Source organism: Abramis brama (assembly GCF_963993115.1).
Source record: "Abramis brama genome assembly, chromosome: 7".
In the NCBI taxonomy this organism is placed as follows: domain Eukaryota; kingdom Metazoa; phylum Chordata; class Actinopteri; order Cypriniformes; family Leuciscidae; genus Abramis; species Abramis brama.
The window spans coordinates 1,649,775-1,670,563 of NC_139969.1; the positions used below are offsets into that span (position 1 = coordinate 1,649,775).

A 20,789-nucleotide genomic window follows, 5' to 3' on the forward strand; every position below is an offset into this window, starting at 1 on the left:
CTGTCTGGGCCGTGACCACGCGGAAGCTCCGATCCCTAAGGGCGGCTGCCCTGAGTGTGACGAGATGGATCTCCCCATCCTGCAACAGTGGTGGAAAGAGTACTAACAAAACTTAAGTAAAAGTATTGCTACTTAAGGAATAATTTACTTGAGTACAAGTAGAAGTACTGAAAAATAATAAGTTAATACCAATACTCAAGTAAGAGTAAATAAGTAGTTTGCTTAAAAACTACTCAAGTAACAACGTTTCAAAGTACTTTAGTATTATTTTTCTATTTTTACCCAAAATGGGGAGATGATAGCGATATAGAGCGCTAAACACTCTCATGTCATATCCGTTTCATTCATACTAGAAGCCCAGTACATACTGATTCATCCCTCACGCAGAAAGTCCTCAAGTGAGATTCATAGAAGTATTAAACTTCAGGAAACGCCTTATATGGATATAATAACGTGGGCTGAATGTATCCCTGGTCATATTTTATTATATAGTTTGTCTACACCACTTGAGAATGAAGCGAGGATGCGGCTCTAAAATAACGTTAATAATTTCTATCAGGCTCCGCACCTCTTCACAACTCCAAGTTTGTCCGCGAGCTGCCATGCTTAAAGTGCAAACTGTCAACAAACATTTCTCCTCATCCCATAATACACAGCGCAGCTGACTACGGCAACTGGTTTAGTCCAAAAATGCACAGTTCTTTGGCAGTTGGTTCTGTTCGAGGTCGGATACATTCTCACCACAAACGAACCGCTCCAGAGTTCGTTTGAAAGCGTACTGAGACCACCTCTTCAAGGAGGTCTTGGTACGCTTGTTCGGTCCGCTTTTGGTGCACACCCGAATGAGATTGCTGCATTCTCATCTGCCCAAACGAACTACACCAATGGTTAAAACAAACTCTAGTGCGATTCAACCAAACTAAATGAGGCAGGTGTGAAAGCACCCTTACTCACCCTCAAGTCATCCTCAGGTGTATATGACATTCTTCTTTCAGATGAATTCAATCAGAGTTATATAAAAAAAAATGTCCTGGCTCCTCTAAGCTTTATAATGGCAGTGAATGACTGGAGAAAATTTTAAGCCCAAAAAAGTGCATCCATCCATGATGAAAGTGCTCCACTTTTACTCCAGGAGGTTAATAAATGCCTTCCGAAGCGACTTGTGTCGACAGGCGAATTGTGGAGTATGGGTACGGTCGTCAGGCGGAAACTAGTTATTTTAGATTATAAAGTTATAAACTTTATACATCTGATTGACAGATAAATCGAGTTGAGGGTTTTTCAGCTTTGTACAAAGTTTGCTTGGGTTCCTTACTTCTGAATTGAACACTGGGTTCCACTCACAAGAATGAGACTTAAGTTGCCTTTTCTCAATTTATTGTAGAATTTCAGTAGGTGAAAAACCTTTAAAACCACTGTTACGGGTCGTCGGACACCACCCTTAACATAAAGGAGAGACGCACACAGATCAGCTTGTATCAAAATTAGGGGTATGTTTATTTAACAGAACGGGTATCAAATAATAGGTTGGTTAGCAATAAAGAGACAACCACAAAGGCGGAACGTTTTTTACTGCCGGGTGGACGACTAGACGACAATCACTCAAAAGACAGAAAGCACGGCTGTGCATCGACTCTGTTCTCAGTCTCTGTGTGCGCGCTCAGGAGCGTAATGAGAAGCCTTTTATAGCGCAGGTAGGCTTCGCTCAGGAGTGGCTCGTCATCTGTAATTAAGACAAGGGGAAGAGACATTGCACTCATACATGTGTAGGAACAAACACCAGGGCTGAGGGACGTAACAACCACACACAACAAAGCACTGTAAATATTTACAGCAATGCACATGAATTAAACCACCACAACTTCACATTGTACATAATTTATACAGGTTTAATTTGGTAAGCGTTAAACAATACTATTTATTTTTACTAATACTATTTTACACCATAGCAAATAAGTTTTAAAAGAATTAGCTTTTATCACCAGATTTGTATTTTCATTAGAAGGGAATTTAAACATGTTTACCATAATAAATATTCTAACAAATGAATTGATTACACATTTTTAAGACAGTGAATTTTAGACAGAACATTAATTTTAGCAAATTGAATATTGCACTTGCACATGCGCCCTCTTCAGTGCTGGCTAAAACCCTGTGTACCAGCTCACGTGTGGCAATCTGGCCACTTACTAATCAGAGCAAGCCACGGCTGCATCAAAGCCCTGACTCCCTGGAAAGCGTCCGACAGGTATCAGTCTGGCGTGAGTATGGGTGTGGTTTCAAAGAGAAAAGTGATCTCGACAGATGCCTCCAATCTAGGTTGGGGGGCCTTTTACGAGGGCAGGCCCATCTCTGGCCTATGGTCAAGCCCAGAGAAGCACCTACATATAAACTATCTAGAGATGAGAGTGGTCGCTCTATCACTGAAAGCTTTTCTCCCATATCTAAAAGCCATCACGTCCTGGTCCGAACAGACAACATGGCAGTGGTGTCTTGCATAAATCGTTCAGTTCAAACAAAAAAAAAGGACGACCTCTTCACCTCAGAAGACAACGGTCGTTGCCGAACATTTTTCTCAAAGAGCAAGGACACACTTGCCCACAACTGGCCAAGCCGTCCCCTAAATGCATTTCCTCCGGTCACTATGCTACCACAGGTCATCGAACAGATCAGGGAAAGCAAGTGTGCAGTGCTACTAATAGCCCCTCTCTGGAAGATCCAGTTATGGTTCTCCGAGTTGACACAACTGCTGGAAACAGCCCCATGGGCAATTCCGCTGAGGAGAGATCTCCTCATGCAGGCGAACGGGAAAATCTGGCATCCCCGTCCTGACTTGTGGACCCTTCATGTATGTCCCCTCAACGGGTATCCGGGTGTGTCCCGGATAGGGTGCTAAAAACCATCACTGAAGCAAGGGCGCCCTCAACTAGGTGCCTCTACGCTCAGAAATGGGTGGTGTTCTCTGGCTGGTGCGCAGAACCTGGACCCCTACTCAGGCGGAGTACCAAGTGTACTCGCTTTTTTGCAAGAGCTCTTGGACGTGGGTTGCACCCCCTCCACAAAGTATATGTGATGGCCATAACAGCATCTCGCTCTTGTGGCCAGACAATCACTAGGAAGGAACGACATCATCGTGCGCTTCCTTAAAGGGGCAAGGAGGCTAAACCCTCTGCGATCCCCCCACTGTGCCTGTCTGGGACATCTCCATGGTCCTGGTAGCATTGAAGGGTTCCCCGTTTGAGCCGCTTCGGTCTGCGTACCTGCAGCACCTCTCTCTCAAAACCGCTCTTTTACTGGCGCTCGCTTCAGTCAATAGAGTGGCCGATTTACACATGCTATCAGTTAGCGCATTCTGCCTTAAGTTTGGGGCCAAACGACTCCAGAACCGTCCACAAGCCAAGGCATGGTTATATTCCTGAAGTGCTCTCGACAGAGCACAGGTTATTTCACTAGCAGCTCTTCCCTCATCAGAGGATAAAAGAGACGCAAATTTACTCTGTCCTGTCAGGGCTCTCAGACTTTCTCTGGAGCGTTCTGCCTCATTCAGACAGTCGGAACAGCTTTTTGTATGCTTTGGTGGTCGCACCAAGGGGGTCGCCGCCTCAAAGCAGAGATTACCGTACCAATTATTATTGGCTTATGAGTCTAAGGGCCTTCATTGCCCCTTAGGCACCTCTTAGGTTCGTGCAGTTGCCGCAGCACAGCCAATGACCGCGCTCGCCGCTCATCTTTGTATGCTGTGCAGCTGCACTGTGTTTTAAAGATTTGGCTTCAATATTCTCGAGAAAAGGAGTTTTCCCATAGCTTAAGATAGCCTTACACAATACTCGTTCCCTCATCTCAGGGAACCGAGGTTAAGTTAGTGACCAAGACGTTTTCTCTCTTAGTAATTGTCTCTTGGTTTTCATTACAAATATCTAAACATTCTTAAATCAAGACACATTTACTGGAGAAGTAAAATAAAGTAAGATATTAATTGCTTGCTGAAAAATATATCCAAATAAAGTGAGTTTATGCTTCAAAAAAAGCTAAATTAATATCGTCCAATGGGGTCAGAAAATAATCTGATTTCCTCTGAAATAAGTAGATTTTTCTGAGCCGCTGACAGATATTTTTCTTGTTTTAAACATAGTTTTTAGAAATTTTTCAGAAAGCTTAAATCATTGTGCTTCTGCAGTAAATGTATCTTGATTTAAGAATGTTTAGATATTTGTGCTGGAAAACAAGACATAAACACTGAGAAAGAACATCATTTTTTGCAGTATTTGGGTTTTTTAAAATTTAAATGCATTTTCAAATTTCAGTAACCTTACAAATGTTCACTTTTGTGCACCTCTATTTATTATTTTCCTAAAAGAGTGACATCCAGATGCAATGCAGAATTCAAATGAAAAGAAAACTGAACCAAATGTACATTTTAAACATGCTTAATGGATCTGAAAAGATTAGGGATGTGACTTTTGTTATCATGATAATTTTATTTAGCCGATATGACAGACTTGAGCTGCACATGTTGCACTTTACTGTATTTTCTTTCTTTTTTTAAAAGTGATTTCAATCATATTTCATACAGTTCAAAACCATCATGGTGAACAGTGCTCAGCTGAAGAAAAATACGCTGTCTGAAATATTCGTACGGTATGCATTTATTCGTATTCGTCATCGAAATGTTTTATTCACATTGATTCAGATGACTCTTGTAGGTTATTTGATTCACACCGATTCTGACGACTCTTGTGTTTGATTCACATAGATTAGGATGACTCTTGTCTAGATCTAGATCTGGGATGACTCTTTGCTCCTGTCTGCCTTGCTGCTGTTTGGGTCTGTATGCTCCGTATATATTTCTGTTTTGAGTCTTTATTTACTATAATTCCTATTTTGTTTTTATTGCTAAATATAACTTGCTCATCACCACACATTAACCTGACATCGCTAGCTTCAATCTAAATCGTTATCGCTAGCACAACACGCTAGTAATTCGCTAGCCTGTTAACGTGCCATCCGTGCCTGCCGTCTTTATTTATTTTTTCTCTCGCGCCTTTTACGAGTCCATCAAACAACTGTGGTCTAGGATCAGTCAACAAACATGGTGAGTCAGTCATCTTCTCCTCTTATTGTCACTTTCACTTCCTGTAACATGTATAGCATATCCTTCTCTGTCAGCACAGGTTTTACATGTGATAAATGCAGGGAGATAGTTAGGCTGGCGGAGAAGATTTCAGAACTAGAGGCACGCATCCAAACTTTAATCGAGGTTAATTGTAAGAGTGCAAGGGCTTTAGATACTGCTTTGGATGCGACTAGCTTAGTGAACTCTGTGCATTATTCGGTTCCGGCTGAAGTAGAGCCCGTGCAGCAGGGGCTATTGGGTGATGGTGAGACGCTGTAGTCGCGGGACAAAACACCGCTCTTCCGATTACTATAACAAATAGATTCTCCCCACTCAGTGAAACACCCACTGTGAATCTTGTTGAATGTGCCCTAGTTATTGGCGATTCTATTACACGGAACGTGAAAATAGAGACACCAGCCACCATAGTCACATGTTTGCCGGGAGCCAGAGTGCCTGACGTTAAAGTAAATTGTGAGAGTATCCTCCGAACATCTGTGTTTCAGTTAATCACGCTAACTGTTCCTTTTCTTTGAAATGCTTGGCATACTAAATAATTTTTTCAGTTGTCTATAAAATCTGTTCATCATCTTTGAAATTATTAATGCCATTCACAGAATTAGTTTAGTAAATAGAAAATTCTTTCCATCATTCCACAGGTTGCGTTACTGCAGGATCTGTCTTTGCATCAACCAGGTAGCCAGATGGAGACCCCAACATGCAGGCGTCTTATACCCTCAGTGGAGACGGATGTGAATTTGATCATTGCCAATCATGGAAATTGTGCTGACCATCCTCTCTGGCCACAACTGCTAGGCTATACTCCTTTATATATTTTACTTTATATATTGATGTCTTGATATGTATATTTATTCTCTGTATGTATTTGTATATACATGGGCATGGTGCAATATTGGAAGTGAATGTATGTATATGAATCCGATAATTTTGTGGTGTAATCACATGACACAGAGACTAGTAAAGGGCAACTGTATTGTATTTCCTGTTAGTCTGAGGAAAGGCCTGAAACATCACACATTAATTAATAAATCTTGTAAATGGGAGCTCTACGGTGTGCGGATCTTTACTTTGTTTACTCCTGAGGGGGAAATGAGCCATAGTCAAAATGGCAAAGCATCAAGATTTAAATAATTTTCATAAATCATTGGTCAGGAAATTAGCAACTATCCCGGGCATCAGCAGGGTATATATATTTTGCTACACATAATAATAAGACATAGAATGGAATAATAAGACAATCTTTGGTTTTGGTGCAGAGCCTAGTTTTTCGGCAATCGCGCTCAATTAAAGCTAAATTAAAAAAAAATGCACAAAGTAAACAAGCATATATTTGTAGTATAGTGTGTTTTTATATGAATTGGAGAAACTTCAATCAAACTATTTAATGAAGAGAAACAAAGTAGATAACTTACTCAGTTTGAAATAGTTCTATGATCCTCATACTCATGTCAAGTTTGAAATACTTCTGACCCACTTTTCTAACCATTTAATAAGTTAACCTCTTACATATTAGCTGAATGTGAAGAACAAAACACATTTCTATTTACAGAACAACTGTATCTTAACAACTACAAATGTATTTTTTTTACACCTGGCTTTTAATGTGGTCAAGAGCAATCAGATTGTTATTCGATCACTTAAAGCTTTGATTCCAGGGTTGTGTGGATGTGATCTGCAATCAGGCACAAAATGCTCTTGAAAGAATTTAAATCTGACCTTTATTCAGAATTGATATCATTTTAATACATTTGCTAGACAGTTTTTTTTTATCATAGGTGAAATAGGACACATGCATTATTATTTAGGCCCTTGTCTTAGCATAATTATGTAAGTCACAAAATAATTCATGGTCAGACTCAGAAATCAAACATGCACTACATGTAATTGCAGGAGTTTCAAATCTCCTGTTTGCTGTAGTATATAACACATTTATGAAGTATTTTTTTTATACATTTAAGAACTGATTAATGCTAACAATGATATTAAGAAAATATCCTCTTAAAGTTTCAAATAAGCATGCAAAAACGATCTATTTTCTTGTCAAAAGCATAAATTCAGAACTCCATATTATACAGAAGAGTTTAGTTGCATTTAATGATTAGCTTCATGCATTTAATTATTACGCTTTTTAACTTTTTCTAACAGTCTAGCATTTTCTTCAAAGGATTTCTGACTTGAACTAAAATATTATTCAAAAAGAATAAAAATGACTGCTTGTTCAGATGTATTTGTCCAAACTCTCAATTGCATCCTGTTTTTGATGGTATCTCCATTCACGTGGAATCTCATGACCCTGTAATTTTTTATCGTAGTGATTTTCCAGATCTTTCTGAAATCTACAGACAAACCACTTCCAATATGACAGCTCAGTGAAGTCAGGGGTGATGCTCCATTTAGCATAAACCCCTCCTGCAGTTTTGTAATCTTTAAATTTAATGGATTCTTTAGATTCATGAGATGGGTAAAAAGACCCAGTACTTGACACTAGAGTTGTGCAAAAACCTGCACAAAGATCTTCTGTTCCTTCATAATGCCACCCATTCAGTCCATCAATTCGATGGAAAGGAACACTGTGAGGTTGTGGATGATGGTCTTCTGCTGTGTTGGTGCAAATGGCTTTACAGAACGGACACTGAACCCAACAGCACTTACAGAGGTGTTCATATAGTATCTCATCAGGCCTGTCCTTATATTCCAGCTTCAATGGAAAAGATTCTGTACTGAATTTCTTGCTAATGGCAAATATTATTGAAGGAATTTTTTTTAGGATTACCTCTTCTAGGAGTTTGACATCAACACCATCACGACTAACTCCTCTGAGGTCATTCTCAGAGAATATCAGCACATCTGATAACTTCAGAGTGAAAGTCTTCAACCAGAGATCAGCTTCTCCATGGTATTCATCAACCTCTTCAGTTGCTCTCTTCGCTGCTTCTACGATCCGCTTCTCCTTCTGTCTTAAATCATCTCTCATCTTGGGCAGAACACTGGTGTCGAACTTAGCAGTGATGTACTGACTGACTTCCTCTCTGATGAATCTCTGGAAGTGCTCTTTGGGATTATGAATGTAGGTTTTGTATGCCTCAAAATCCTCATTTTCTGCCAGTGTCTCCAGGATGTGTTTCTCCAGATTAGATCTGTTTCCATTCAATGATTCACATTTTGCCCTCATTTCATCTGCCAAATCTCTGGCAGTTTTTTTGTAGACGCTCTGCTCAATGGGTTCTTTAAGTTTGTTACAGATGATCTCACCTATGATCGTAGCTGATGTTGCCCCCTGGCAGTATTTCTGGAAAATACTATAATATTCTTCTCTTTTTCTTGTAAAATAGAGAACAGGATCATTGGCTTGCCTGAAAATGTTGTGCTGTTCCTTGATTATTGGTTTTACTCTGTGCAATGTGGAAAGGACCAAATCACTGAAGAAGTGTTTCTTAAGCGCAAATTTCTCTTTTTTTGTTTCCTCATATTGTGTTAATTTTGCTTTGATGAAATCACTGAGTTCTTGAATGTAACTTTTGTTGTAGCCCATCCTTGCAATGTTTTTTGACATGATCATTTTTTTTGCTTGCTCTGCAATATCTGAAATTAAGGTTTTGATTTGAGTGTGATACTCTTTAGATAGAGAATAAGTAGATCCGAATAGATTTAAGATTACATTAAATCTCTTCTGTTTTTGAATCTGTACATACTCTGAATAGTTTGACATCATGAAAATGTTGCACTTTTTGTTCTTCATAGAGGGGTCTGTGAAACTTTCATTGGCATCACCGAGGACCTCCATCGTATCTTTTAAAATGTCAAGGTCTGTGCCTTGAGGTGTGTCTTTCTTAATCTCATCTACACATTCTTCCCAAAATGAATCAAAATCTCTTTGCAGTAACGCATCATTATTTGCTTGGTCTTTGAGAGTTAAGGCAAGATTTTTGGCCTTCTCAAGGAGAGTGTTTTCATTTTGTGTCCTCTGAGCATCAATCTTTTTCTTTAGGACTCGCTGCTGTAGCACCTCATTCAATTTCGACTTTGTTTCCCTAACAATGTTTTCCTGTATGTGTGAGATTTTTATTTCGAAAGATTTTTTCCACTGAATCAGAATATTGGCATTGCTGTCTCTCTCAAAGAATTCTGACATAGATTTCTTCACTTCTGTACTTTTTACATTTAGTTCCTCTTGAAGATCTCTTTCCTCAACCACATTGATTGCTTCATTTTCTATTTTGTTCTGTAATCTGTTTTCAGTTTCCAGCATGGCCTTCCGAAGACTCCAGGTCCACTTACTGTATTCTGTCTCCAGTTTTCTGTATGTGGCAATCTCCAGAGCATTTTTGAAGCTGAACACAAAGCGTTCGTTCAGTAAAGCATCCCAGAGATTATTAATATGATTTTTGATGTGTGTCAGCTTCATGCCATTTGATTTTGAAACACAAGAAAGAATATTTTTCTTAAGATCTTGAACATTTTCACAATATGAAGGGTTGGGTGGTGCCATTGGTGGGCTGCCCTCCCAGAGCTGAGCAAAATACTTCACATCCTTCTGTACATCAAATTGAATGACATCACTGAAACGTTCTGCATTACAGACTTCATCTTCTGCAGCGAGTTTGGTCATCCTATCCAGTGTCTCCTGCAGTCGTCTCCTTGCTTCCATGGTATTTTTTTCAGCTGTGACGTCTGAAACGTTCTGATGCACAAACACACAGCTGGGGCTTAATCTGACCTCCTTCATCCTCAAGAAGGCCTGAACAACAATCTGAAGAATGTCCTGCATCTCTGTGGGGTTTTCTCCATAGATGTTGATCAATGTCAAATTTCCAAGGCCAATAACAAACGTGGCCAATTCATTGTCATGATGTCTTGTTGAACTTCCTGCAAGTTCTAGAGAACGAAGTCCCTCAGTATCCACAACCAGAATATAGTCAAAGTTCATCTGTGTTTTCATCTCGTCTGACACTTTGACCAGCTGCATGAAAGCTCCTCTGGTGCACCTGCCAGAACTGACGGCAAACTGCAGTCCAAACATGGCATTCAGCATGGTGGATTTCCCAGAGCTCTGAATCCCTAAAATGGACAGAACAAAGACTCTCTGGTCTCCCAGTTTCTTGATGAGTTTTTCTAAAACAGCAGTGACCCAGACCAGAGGAACATGGCCAGCATCTCCATCCATCAGCTCCAGTGGAAATCCAGAGATCATCATCTGTGCTGCAAGACCCGGGAGAGAATGGTAGTCAATCTGCAAGTCTTTCTTGTTCTTCTTCACAGATGAACATGATTCATAAATCTGTCCAATTTCTCTGAGGATGTGCTCCAAACCAAAGGCTGCAGCTTGAAGTTTCTTAGATAGTTCCAGAAGTTCAGCCTTGAGTTTTTCAGATTTGTCAGGATTTTCTTTCAGTTTTAAGATGTTTGACCACTTTTCATCATACTCACGATGTAGATGTGAAAGGTCAGTGGAGGTATATTCATCCAGGAGGATTCTGAGCCATTTAAGAAAAAACTTTGACTTATTTGGAGCACCTGAGTTCATTTGTTCCACGAATAAATGTATAAACCTACTTATTTCAGATTTATGCTGCTGTTCACGGACTTCCATCATCTCAGTTTTTTTTTTACCGATTTCCATTTCTGGGACATCCCCTTGTGGTCGATTTAGTTCTTTATTCTTCTGACACCACTGATGCCACAGTTCGCCCTGACAGGGCAGAAATGATTCTTTAATTTTTGTCAGATCTTTCTTTTTCAGTAGACTCACCATTTCTTGAGCTGCTTCTCTTCCTTCTCTGCAGTCATCAACATCTTCCTGATCTACTCTGATGTCTGAGTGTTTGGCCACATTTTCAAGTCTAAAAGTGGAAGGTGATTTTGAAGATGAGAATGAGAGGCTATCTGTAATAGCTTCTCTGAGATCTTTAGATATATCTGCTTGACCTCTGTCTTTCAAACCAATTTTATATTTTCCAGTCCCCACCTCGGTGTACGGTGAATCATCTTCAGGAAGAAGGCAAATCAATGGCTTTGGGTCCTCGAAGAGTTTTTGGATTTTTTCTGCACTTTTGTCATTTCTTCTTAGTTGTGGTAAAACAACAACTTTGACTGAGGCCATTTCAGTCATTATATCCATCTGTTTCTCATGGTCTCCTGCATCACCGTGTAGATTACAGAATGCAACGCGTTCAGTGAATTTATCATCATATGTCCCAGAGGGGCAGAACCAGGCGATCTCCACCACTCCATCCATCAGGACTCGGGTTCTGCTGCTGCCTGGGCAGTTCCTGTGGAAGAACGTGTCGTGTTTCTCATTGATCAGCTTGTTCATCAGCTCAGACTTGGATGAGGACACTGAGCCAAACCTGAAGAAAAACACCATTGGAGTTTCTTCCTTGTAGATCGGCTGGATTTGACTGATGATTTCTTTGTTGTTATTTATTATTTTCCAGCTCTGGTTAATTTCTCTAAATGTCCAGACAGGGAACTCAATCTGATGAGTGAACAGATCAGGAACAAGCAGAGGCAGCGCGTACCGGCACTGGGACAGTTTAGTGACCATCATCTGCTTCAGGAAACCATCAGCACAATGAAACGGGGCCATCTGAACATCCATTGGGTGAATGGGGTCTGTGTTGCTCTGTCTTATATTAGACGTTGATGTTTTTCCAAAAAGTGCACTAAACGCATCAACATTTTTTGCAGATGGTTGTTGGTCTTTTTGTTGTTTTTCTTTGTGATGCTTCGTAGTATCTGTAACCGTGATACTTCTTGCTTTGTAGTTCATCATCAGCAATTTTTGTAAAAACATATGAACCAGTTCCGCCTCAGTACAAGACCCATGGGACTGCAATGAATTTGCAGTTATCTGAAGAACATCTGAAGCTCTCAGTTTGTTTCTCTTGACTTCAAGTTTAAGTCTTTGAAAAAGTTCCTCCACTTCTTTTCCCACATCTTTTCCTTGTGTTGTAAGGTCTTTGGCTGTTTCGGCCTGTAACATAAACATGACAATTTTACTCTTATGTCTCATTTTTGTATAGATATTCCAGTACAAAGAGCTGCAAATTGTAAACAGCAGGTTTTCTAACATATTTTCTGCAAACTAGCAGGCACCATAGTCAGATATGATCAATAATTTGTATATTATTGTAAAACAACTTCATGTTGTAACTTCAAAGCTTCAAATTCACATCAGCCTCATGTGTGTATAAAAAAACAACTGTAAATGAGAGGCAGCACTTTGTCTGCCTAAATAAACTAATGGATTCCCAAACCTGTTAAGTGTCTCCGGTTTCTCATATTGCTTTACACTTCACATACAGTAGCACTTACCCAATGTCTCTCTCTTTTGTCTTTTGTGGTTGTGTTGTCCATCTTCTCTTCAATAATTGTGGTTTGATCTTGTAGGAAAAAAAGAAAGAGAATATTCATTCTACATTGAAAAACACTGCATAGTGTTGGTTAATTTGTAACAAAATTTTAGCTGCCGTTTCCTTAGCAATTTTTTTGTTTAAATGGCATACTGAATACTGAACTCGAACTGTTGCTCCTTTTATGGACCGAAATAATTTCATTGCTATATTACAGTAAATAATATTCACCTAAACACCCGAGTACTGTACCCTCAGTTGATGTATGACAATTAAAGTGTTAATGTTTTATAGAGTTTTAATTGTCTGATTTTCCCCCACATTGGTGCATGTTGAAATGTCAGAGTCTGATCATTTGTAAAAAATAATAATAATATTGTTCTTGCCTACTGGCTTAAAGTGTGAATCTTTGGGTTGGCAGTAAAAAATATTCAATTAAAACTAAAGCAGTTTTTGTAAAGTCAAGACAATTCATTTAGATTTGATTTGCAAAAATGTCTACGTTTTTTTAAAATGCATTTTTGGGATTCTTACATACTTGTCCCAAAATGTGTTATGAAGAAAAAGAAGAAAAACAACAATTCTTATTGTTTATTACATCAAAAGTATCTTGGCCTGTGCCACCAAAACAAAAGGTTTCTTTGGTCATCCCGTGAGTCATACTCATCAAGAGGTTTAGATTTTTTCTAAAAGTAGATCAGGAAATTGAATTACTTGAAGTTACTGTAATTTACACACAATATTCAGCTTGTACTCCCAGCATTACAAGCACAGTGAGTATACGCTCTTTTCCACTGCGTGGTATGACTCGGCTTGGCTCGCTTTACTTTTCCACTGCAGTTTAGTACAGTTTCAAAGTGGGTGTGATTATAGACTGATTGTTATAGTTGGGCCGCCACCTTGTCTACTGACCACAAGAAAGCAAATTTTTTTAAGTAGCGTGTGAACATCGTTTATTGCAAGTCATTTTAACAAAGTTGTGCGGACAAATTATTCTGCGGTGGCTGTACAAATACAATGACGCTGGTAGTGACGATTCTCTCTGACCAAACAGTGATCTGCAGTGTTTACACATCACATTTTAGTATCGGTATGACTCGCTTGGAACCTTAACTGTGGTGGTAATAAAAAAAAAAGTACTAGGTACTGTACACAGTGGAAAACCCACTAAAAGTACCGAGCCGTACCAAGCCGTACTGGGCATTGGAAAAGCGCAATATATATCTACTTCTGACCATAGACTGTAAAAAAAGATTGATGACGCCCCTTCATTCTCTTCCATTGGTGAAAAGTGAAGCCGCCAAAGTTCTTATATGGCGCTGACATCTTGCGCTGATTTGGGACCTGATTCTGCGCAGTAGTGAACATGAAGTAAAGCCATGATATCAAGGTCCCGCCCAAACTCTCACAAAATGGTTTACTACAGAGCAACTCATTGGGCTCTATTTTAACAATCTGAAACGCAAGTATCAAGCGCGAAACGCAAGTAACTTTGTGGGCGGGTCTTGGGCGCTGTTGCTATTATACCGGCGGGATAAATGACTCTTGCGCCCGACGCAAATCTAAAATGGGTTGGTCTGAAGTAGCTTCATTATTCATAGGTGTGGTTTGGGCGTAACGTGAAATAAACCAATCAGAGCGACATCTCACATTCCCTTTAAGAGCAGGCACGCTTGTACTAAAGCGGATTCCAATTATAACGGCGGATTTGCCAGGCGCGCGCCGGCAGTGGTTCACAGCCGAGGAGACCGACATTCTCGTCAGGGCCGTAAAACAGAGAAGTGACGTTGGGGATGGAGAAACACACCCAAATTAACTTTGGTTAAACAGGCGTATGATAATTTGGGTAAATGTGTAAGCTAGATGTATGCTTTTATAATAAACTGTCTATCTATCTATCTATCTATCTATCTATCGTAATAATGTATGATTTGCAAAAATGAAAACTGCTGCTTCTGTGTAGATGAGAGAATCAAAGTGTATGCGCGTTGTGCACACGCTACATTGATTATGGCCATTCAAATAGCATATGAATAACATGCGCAACACGCCACTGACTTTAAACTCGTTTTTTTCGGTTAGTGGCGGAATTGTTTTCTAAACCTGTAAAATAGCATGAGGGAACGTTTGCGCCGGAACACGCCTCCTCTTTGCGCTGAACCGCCCCTGGGAGCGCAAGTGTATTTCTTAATTAACCGACGTGCTTCTGTGGAGGGAAAAGTCCGCTGTGCGCGGGTGCAAAATAGGAATGATACATGCGTCTGTGTACAAAGTCAATTGCGCTGGGCGTAAGATAGGGCCCATCGTGTCAGTGTGAAATAAAGAGTTATGGACATGTAGAAATTAAAGTTGCCAATCTCCTCCCAAAATTCCCCCAAAAAGTCAGTTGGTGCCTCGGTGACTACTTCGTTTAGAGAAGCTGTCAATCATGACGTCACATTCCCATTTTTATAGTGTTACAGCCGGCTCTCAGGCTGCAACAAAAAGGAGACCAGACGCGTCAATTCTCAGCAAAACATTTATTGTAACGCAAGAAAAAACAAACATAAGCATAACATAAAGAGATGTATCAGGGTCGGGCAGGACACTCAGCAAAGCGCAGACCAACGAACTCCATACCGGAGACCAAACGCCCAAAAGACACTTCACGAGCAGTCTCCACCACATTTATTCTGCATCCAACAAGTGTCAGGTGTGTCGGCCATGCCCCCTCCAGACGGCACCTAAAAACATACACACCAACCACGTACATACAGCCTAGGCTGAGACGTCACACACACCCCTTGAAAAACCCTAAACCCCAAATCCATAACAAAAAATAAAGAATGAATCAAATGAATCAAAACACATAAGACATTGACGATGTCAAATAACATTCCTGAAGAACTTCTGACCTATAATTGAGAAAACAAACTGCCCCTGCTCCTATGTAACTTGCATCAACCTGCATTTTAAAAGGCTGATCAAACTTAAGTGCCGTCAGGACTGGGGCTGTTGTCAGTAACAATTTCATATTGTCAAATGCCCTCTGACAATTAAAGGTCCATTCAGATTTCCTGGAACCTTTCAACATACCTGTCAAAGGGGAAACAACAGTGCAAAAATTAGGGCAAAAACTCTGAAAGTAGCCAACGAGTCCCAGAAAACGCATCAGCTCCTTTTTAGTCGATGGAGGAGGAAAACCTTCAACCGCTAAAATTTTAGCTTGGAGTGGATGTACCTGGCCCTGTCCCACCTCCTTCCCCAAGTACTTCACTGTGGCCTGGGCAAATTCACATTTCGGCAAATTGACTGTTAGGCGTGCTTCAACCAGACGATCAAACAATGCCTGTAAACGCTGAAGGTGCTTCTTCCAAGTTTCACTAAAAATAATAACGTCTTCCAAATAAACAGCACAACCCTCCAAACCCAGAATCACCCGATTCATTAATCTCTGGAAGGTTGCCGGCGCATTTCGCAACCCAAAACTCATAACGGAATATGAGTATAACCCTGAGGGTGTAATAAAAGCAGTTACCTCTCGGGCACGTGTTGTTAACGGCACCTGCCAGTACCCCTTCAGGAGGTCCAGCTTACTCACAAACTTGGATGCACCAACTTGGTCAACGCAGTCCTCCATATGAGGAAGAGGAAACGCATCAGGCTTAGTTATTTTGTTCAACTTTCGATAATCAGTACAGAATCTATGTGTACCATCTTATTTTTTCACTAACAAGCAGGTCGATGCCCAACTAGAAAATAAATGTTGGGCTATGCCATTATCCAGCATATACTGAACCTCAGAATCTAATACTTTCCGTTTCTCAAGTGGAACTCGATAAAAACGCTGTCGTATTGGTGACGCATCACCAACGTCCACATCATGATGTATCAGATGAGTGCACGACGGCACATCTCCAAACAACCGAGGAAATTCAGCCACTAAACGCATTACTTCTGATCTATGCCCATCCGACAGATGACTTAGCAAACTCTCCAAATTCCCAAGTGCTTCAGAATTTCTTAGACACAGTAACAACTCACTATTCCCAGGTGCCTTCACATCCTCCCCAGTAAAATGAGACTCCTCAAGGACTGTGATGGCAACAGAAATGTAATGACAGGGAGTGACCTAGAGGTGTCATTGTTCTAGCTGTTCTAGCTCGAGGGTGGGGGAGCCGAAGAAGAGGAACTGGTTGTTGTTGTGGTTGTGGACATTCAAGAAAGCTAATAAACCGGACACCGAGAGAACTCACGTGTGATTGTCTTCTAAGTATTATTATGTGCCTGTAAAGCAGGGAACGACAACTGGCGGCCCGCGGGCCAAAACTGGCCCGCCAGCAATATTTTCTGGCCCGCCGGATTATTTTGGAAGTCCTAAATGCTGCACAAAACTCTTCCAATACTTGAGAAAAGCCGTAGTCGCGCGGCGATTTCACCGCCATGCGGCGCGGGATTACATTTTAAAGTAGGCTATAACTGTGCGTTCACACCGGCCGCGAATAGCGCGTCAAATTCGCACCTGCCGCGTCTAGTTATATGCTTGACCACTTTGTGTGCATTCGCGCGTCAAAAGACGGTAGCGGTCAGAAGTCTGGTGTACTTTGGACGGAGCGGGCGGTCTGACTGACAATAGCCCACTTCCAACATCTTTTGACAGCGTATCCACGCTTAATTCTTGACCACCTGTACACCTCTGAGGAGCTGTCAGTCAACAACATTATTTTTTTGCAAGGATGTTTGAAATAGTTCGGCAGAAAATAGCCTACTTCATTTCTCAGTAGGGCAATATGATTTTCGTTTATGTTGCTTTGAAATTTGAGTGGGCTTTGTCCTATTCAATTTATGTTATTTATATTTCATTCCTGTGGCATTTTTTTTCTCTGCTGACAGTAGGCTACAATGTTAAAATAATATTTTATGTTGACACGAACACAATTTTTGTATAGCCATTTATAATTGTTATAGGATAGCCTACTTAATCTCTCTCTTTCCGTTAGAGACATTTGAATGTGAGATTATGGAAACGAGATCTAAATTTTGCGGACCGTCAGGTCGGGAAATAAAGCGGGTGAACACAGAGTGTATTTTAAGCGGTTGCTGAATAGAACCTTGTGGGAGCGGGACGGAAAAAAACAGTCCCGCGCAGACCTTCTTAAACCGGTGTGTGTCCCGAATAAATAATAATAAAAAAGGAATAAAGTTCAAAAGTCAGACTGTAAGCGAATGAGGCATGATTGCTATTCACATGCACCTTTATTAAAATCAAATCAAGTATATTTGTATAGCGCTTTTTACAATACAGATTGTATCAAAGCAGCTTCACAGTATTAAAATAAAATAATACAACAAAGTTTGTTTCTAGTGGAATTTATTGATTGATAGAATAAAATTAAATATCCCCAAAATATCCCCAACTGAGCAAGCCAAAGGCAACAGTGGCAAGGAACCGAAAAACTCCATCAAGTGACCTAATGGTGTCCTAAAACTCCATCAGGTGACCTAATGGAGAAAAAAAAACCTTGGGAGAACCCAGGCTCAGTCGGGGGCCAGTTCTCCTCTGGCATTTATGAACTAGAGGCCGGATTGTAGTTTGAAACTGTGAGATTAACAATATTATATGAATGCCTGGCTGAAAAGATGCGTCTTTAATCTAGTTTTAAACTGGGAGAGTGAGTCCGAGTAACGAACAGTATCAGGAAGGCTATTCCAGAGTTTTGGAGCCAAATGTGAAAATGCTCTCCCTCCTTTGGTTGATCTGGATATCCTAGGTATGACCAAAAGCCTCGAATTTATTGATCTTAAAGAGCGCGATGGATTATAGGGTGATAGAAGATCCGTTAAATAGACTGGAGCTAAGCCGTTTAGGGCTTTATAAGTCAGTAGCAATACCTTATAATTAATACGGAACTTTATAGGTAGCCAATGTAGTGATGATAAAATCGGTGTTATATGATCATATTTTCTTGATCTAGTAAGAACTCTAGCGGCTGCATTTTGGACTAACTGTAGCTTGTTTATTGAGGATGCAGGACAACCGGCTAATAAAGCATTACAGTAATCTAGTCTCGAGGTCATGAATGCATGAACTAACTTTTCTGCATCAGAAACTGATAGCATATTACGTAGCTTAGCAATGTTTCTAAGGTGGAAAAAGGCAGTTTTTGTAACATACGAAATATGATTTTCAAAAGACAGGTTACAATCGAGTATAACACCCAGGTCTTTTACTGTAGAGGATAAAGTAACAGGACATCCTACGATGTCAAAGTTGTATTGTGAGAGGTTCTGTGGGCGGTTTTTTGAACCGATAAGTATTACCTCTGTCTTGTCTGGATTTAATAAAAGAAAATTACGCGTCATCCAATCTTTTATATCTTTAACACACTCTGTCAATTTGGATAAATTAGCGTTTTCATCCGGCCGTGATGAAATATATATTTGAGTGTCGTCAGCATAACAATGGAAACTAATTCCATGTTTCCTTATAATATTTCCAAGTGGCATCATATATATTGAGAATAACAGAGGGCCTAACACAGATCCCTGCGGCACTCCATAGTTTACTGGAGTTATGATCGATTTTTCTCCATTTAAATAGACAAAATGGTATCGGTCAGATAAGTATGATCTAAACCAGCTTAATGCTTGTCCTTGAACACCAGTATAATTTTGTAGTCGATCTAAGAGTATTGTATGATCTATAGTATCGAACGCAGCACTTAGATCAAGTAAAACTAGTATTGAGATACAGCCTTGGTCAGAAGCTAAGAGTAAATCATTTGTGATTTTAACGAGCGCAGTTTCAGTGCTATGATGCGGCCTGAATCCAGACTGAAACTTTTCATAGATATCATTTTCTTGCAAGAAAGAGCCCAGTTGAGTGGACACAACTTTTTCTAGTATTTTAGACATAAAAGGTAGATTTGAAATGGGTCTATAATTTGCTAGATTATTATGATCTAATTGTGGTTTCTTAATGAGAGGTTTTATAACTGCCAGTTTAAATGTTCTTGGAACATGACCTAAAGATAAAGACGAGTTAATAATATTGAGGAGAGGCTCTTCCACTACAGGTAACACTTCCTTCAGTAGTTTAGTTGGTATAGGATCTAATAAACATGTTGTTGTTTTAGATGAAGTGATAAGTTTATTTAACTCTTTTTGTTCTATAGTTGTAAAGCACTGTAATTGTTCTTGCGGGGGGAAAATTGAGGCTGAATTATAAGGCGCGATTGAGGATTGAACGTTTACAATTGTGGTTCTGATGTTTTCTATTTTCTCAGTGAAGAAGTTCATGAAATCATTACTACTAAACTGTAACGGGATATTTTGTTCGGGTGACGTCTGTTTATTTGTTAGTCTTGCCACGGTGTTAAATAAAAACCTAGGATTGTTTTGGTTGTTTTCTATTAGTTTGCGGAGATGCTCAGCCCTGGCCGCTTTTAGGGCCTTTTTATAACGTGACATACTGTCTTTCCACGCGATTCTAAAGACCTCTAAATTAGTTTGTTTCCATTTACGCTCTAAATTACGGGTTTCTCTCTTTAGAACATGCGTAGTATTATTGTACCATGGTGCTTTAATTTTCTCTGTAACCTTTTTTAATCTAACGGGTGCAACAACATCCAATGTTCTAGAGAGAATGGTGCTCATAGTGCTAGTTAGTTCTTCTAGTTCATCTGTTTGTTTGGGTTCAGGCAGCAGCTGAGACAGATCAGACAAGCAACTCGAGAAATTATCTATGGTGGATGGAAGGATTGTTCTGCCTGGTCGAAAACGCGGCGCCGCATGACATATTACAGCAGTACGTAATATGCAAGTTACCAAGTAATGGTCTGTGACATCATCACTTTGTGGAATGATATCTATATCGGTTGGATCGGTTCCATATGATATAATTAAATCGAGTGTATGATTAAGACGATGAGTTGGTCCGGTGACGTTTTGTTTGATCCCAAAGGAATTTAATAAATCTATAAACGCAGCCCCTAACGCATCATTTGGATTATCTATGTGTATGTTAAAATCTCCAACAATTAATGCTTTATCTACATTGACCAATAGATCTGAGAGAAAATCTGCAAACTCTTTTAGGAAATTAGCGTAAGGCCCAGGCGGTCTATATACGGTAGCCAAGGCTAGAGATAATATGGATTTTTTTCTAACATCTAAGAGCGTAACATTTAGTACAAGTATTTCAAACGAAATAAACTTATAACCCGTTTTCTGAGTAACATTGAGAATATCTCTATAGACCGCTGCAACACCGCCGCCACGACCAATCAGACGGGGTTCGTGCTTATAGGAGTATCCTAATGGAG

At 40.0% G+C, this 20,789-nt stretch overlaps 2 protein-coding genes across 2 annotated transcripts in view; both read right to left on the reverse strand.

Annotated features, from left to right (window-relative positions):
• The window catches only part of LOC311087653 (uncharacterized protein), a 415,151-nt gene that overhangs the window by 232,043 nt on the left and 162,319 nt on the right, over window positions 1-20,789 (reverse strand). The gene's annotated exons all lie outside the window — the stretch shown is intronic.
• LOC311087002 (interferon-induced very large GTPase 1-like) lies at window positions 6,914-16,105 on the reverse strand (the record flags this gene model as incomplete). The annotated part of the gene is made up of 4 exons (XM_084120258.1): window positions 6,914-12,107; window positions 12,449-12,516; window positions 15,106-15,209; window positions 16,041-16,105. 4 exons carry the CDS (start codon window positions 16,103-16,105, stop codon window positions 7,353-7,355), a joined length of 4,992 nt encoding a protein of 1,663 aa, XP_083976384.1. The 3' UTR covers window positions 6,914-7,352.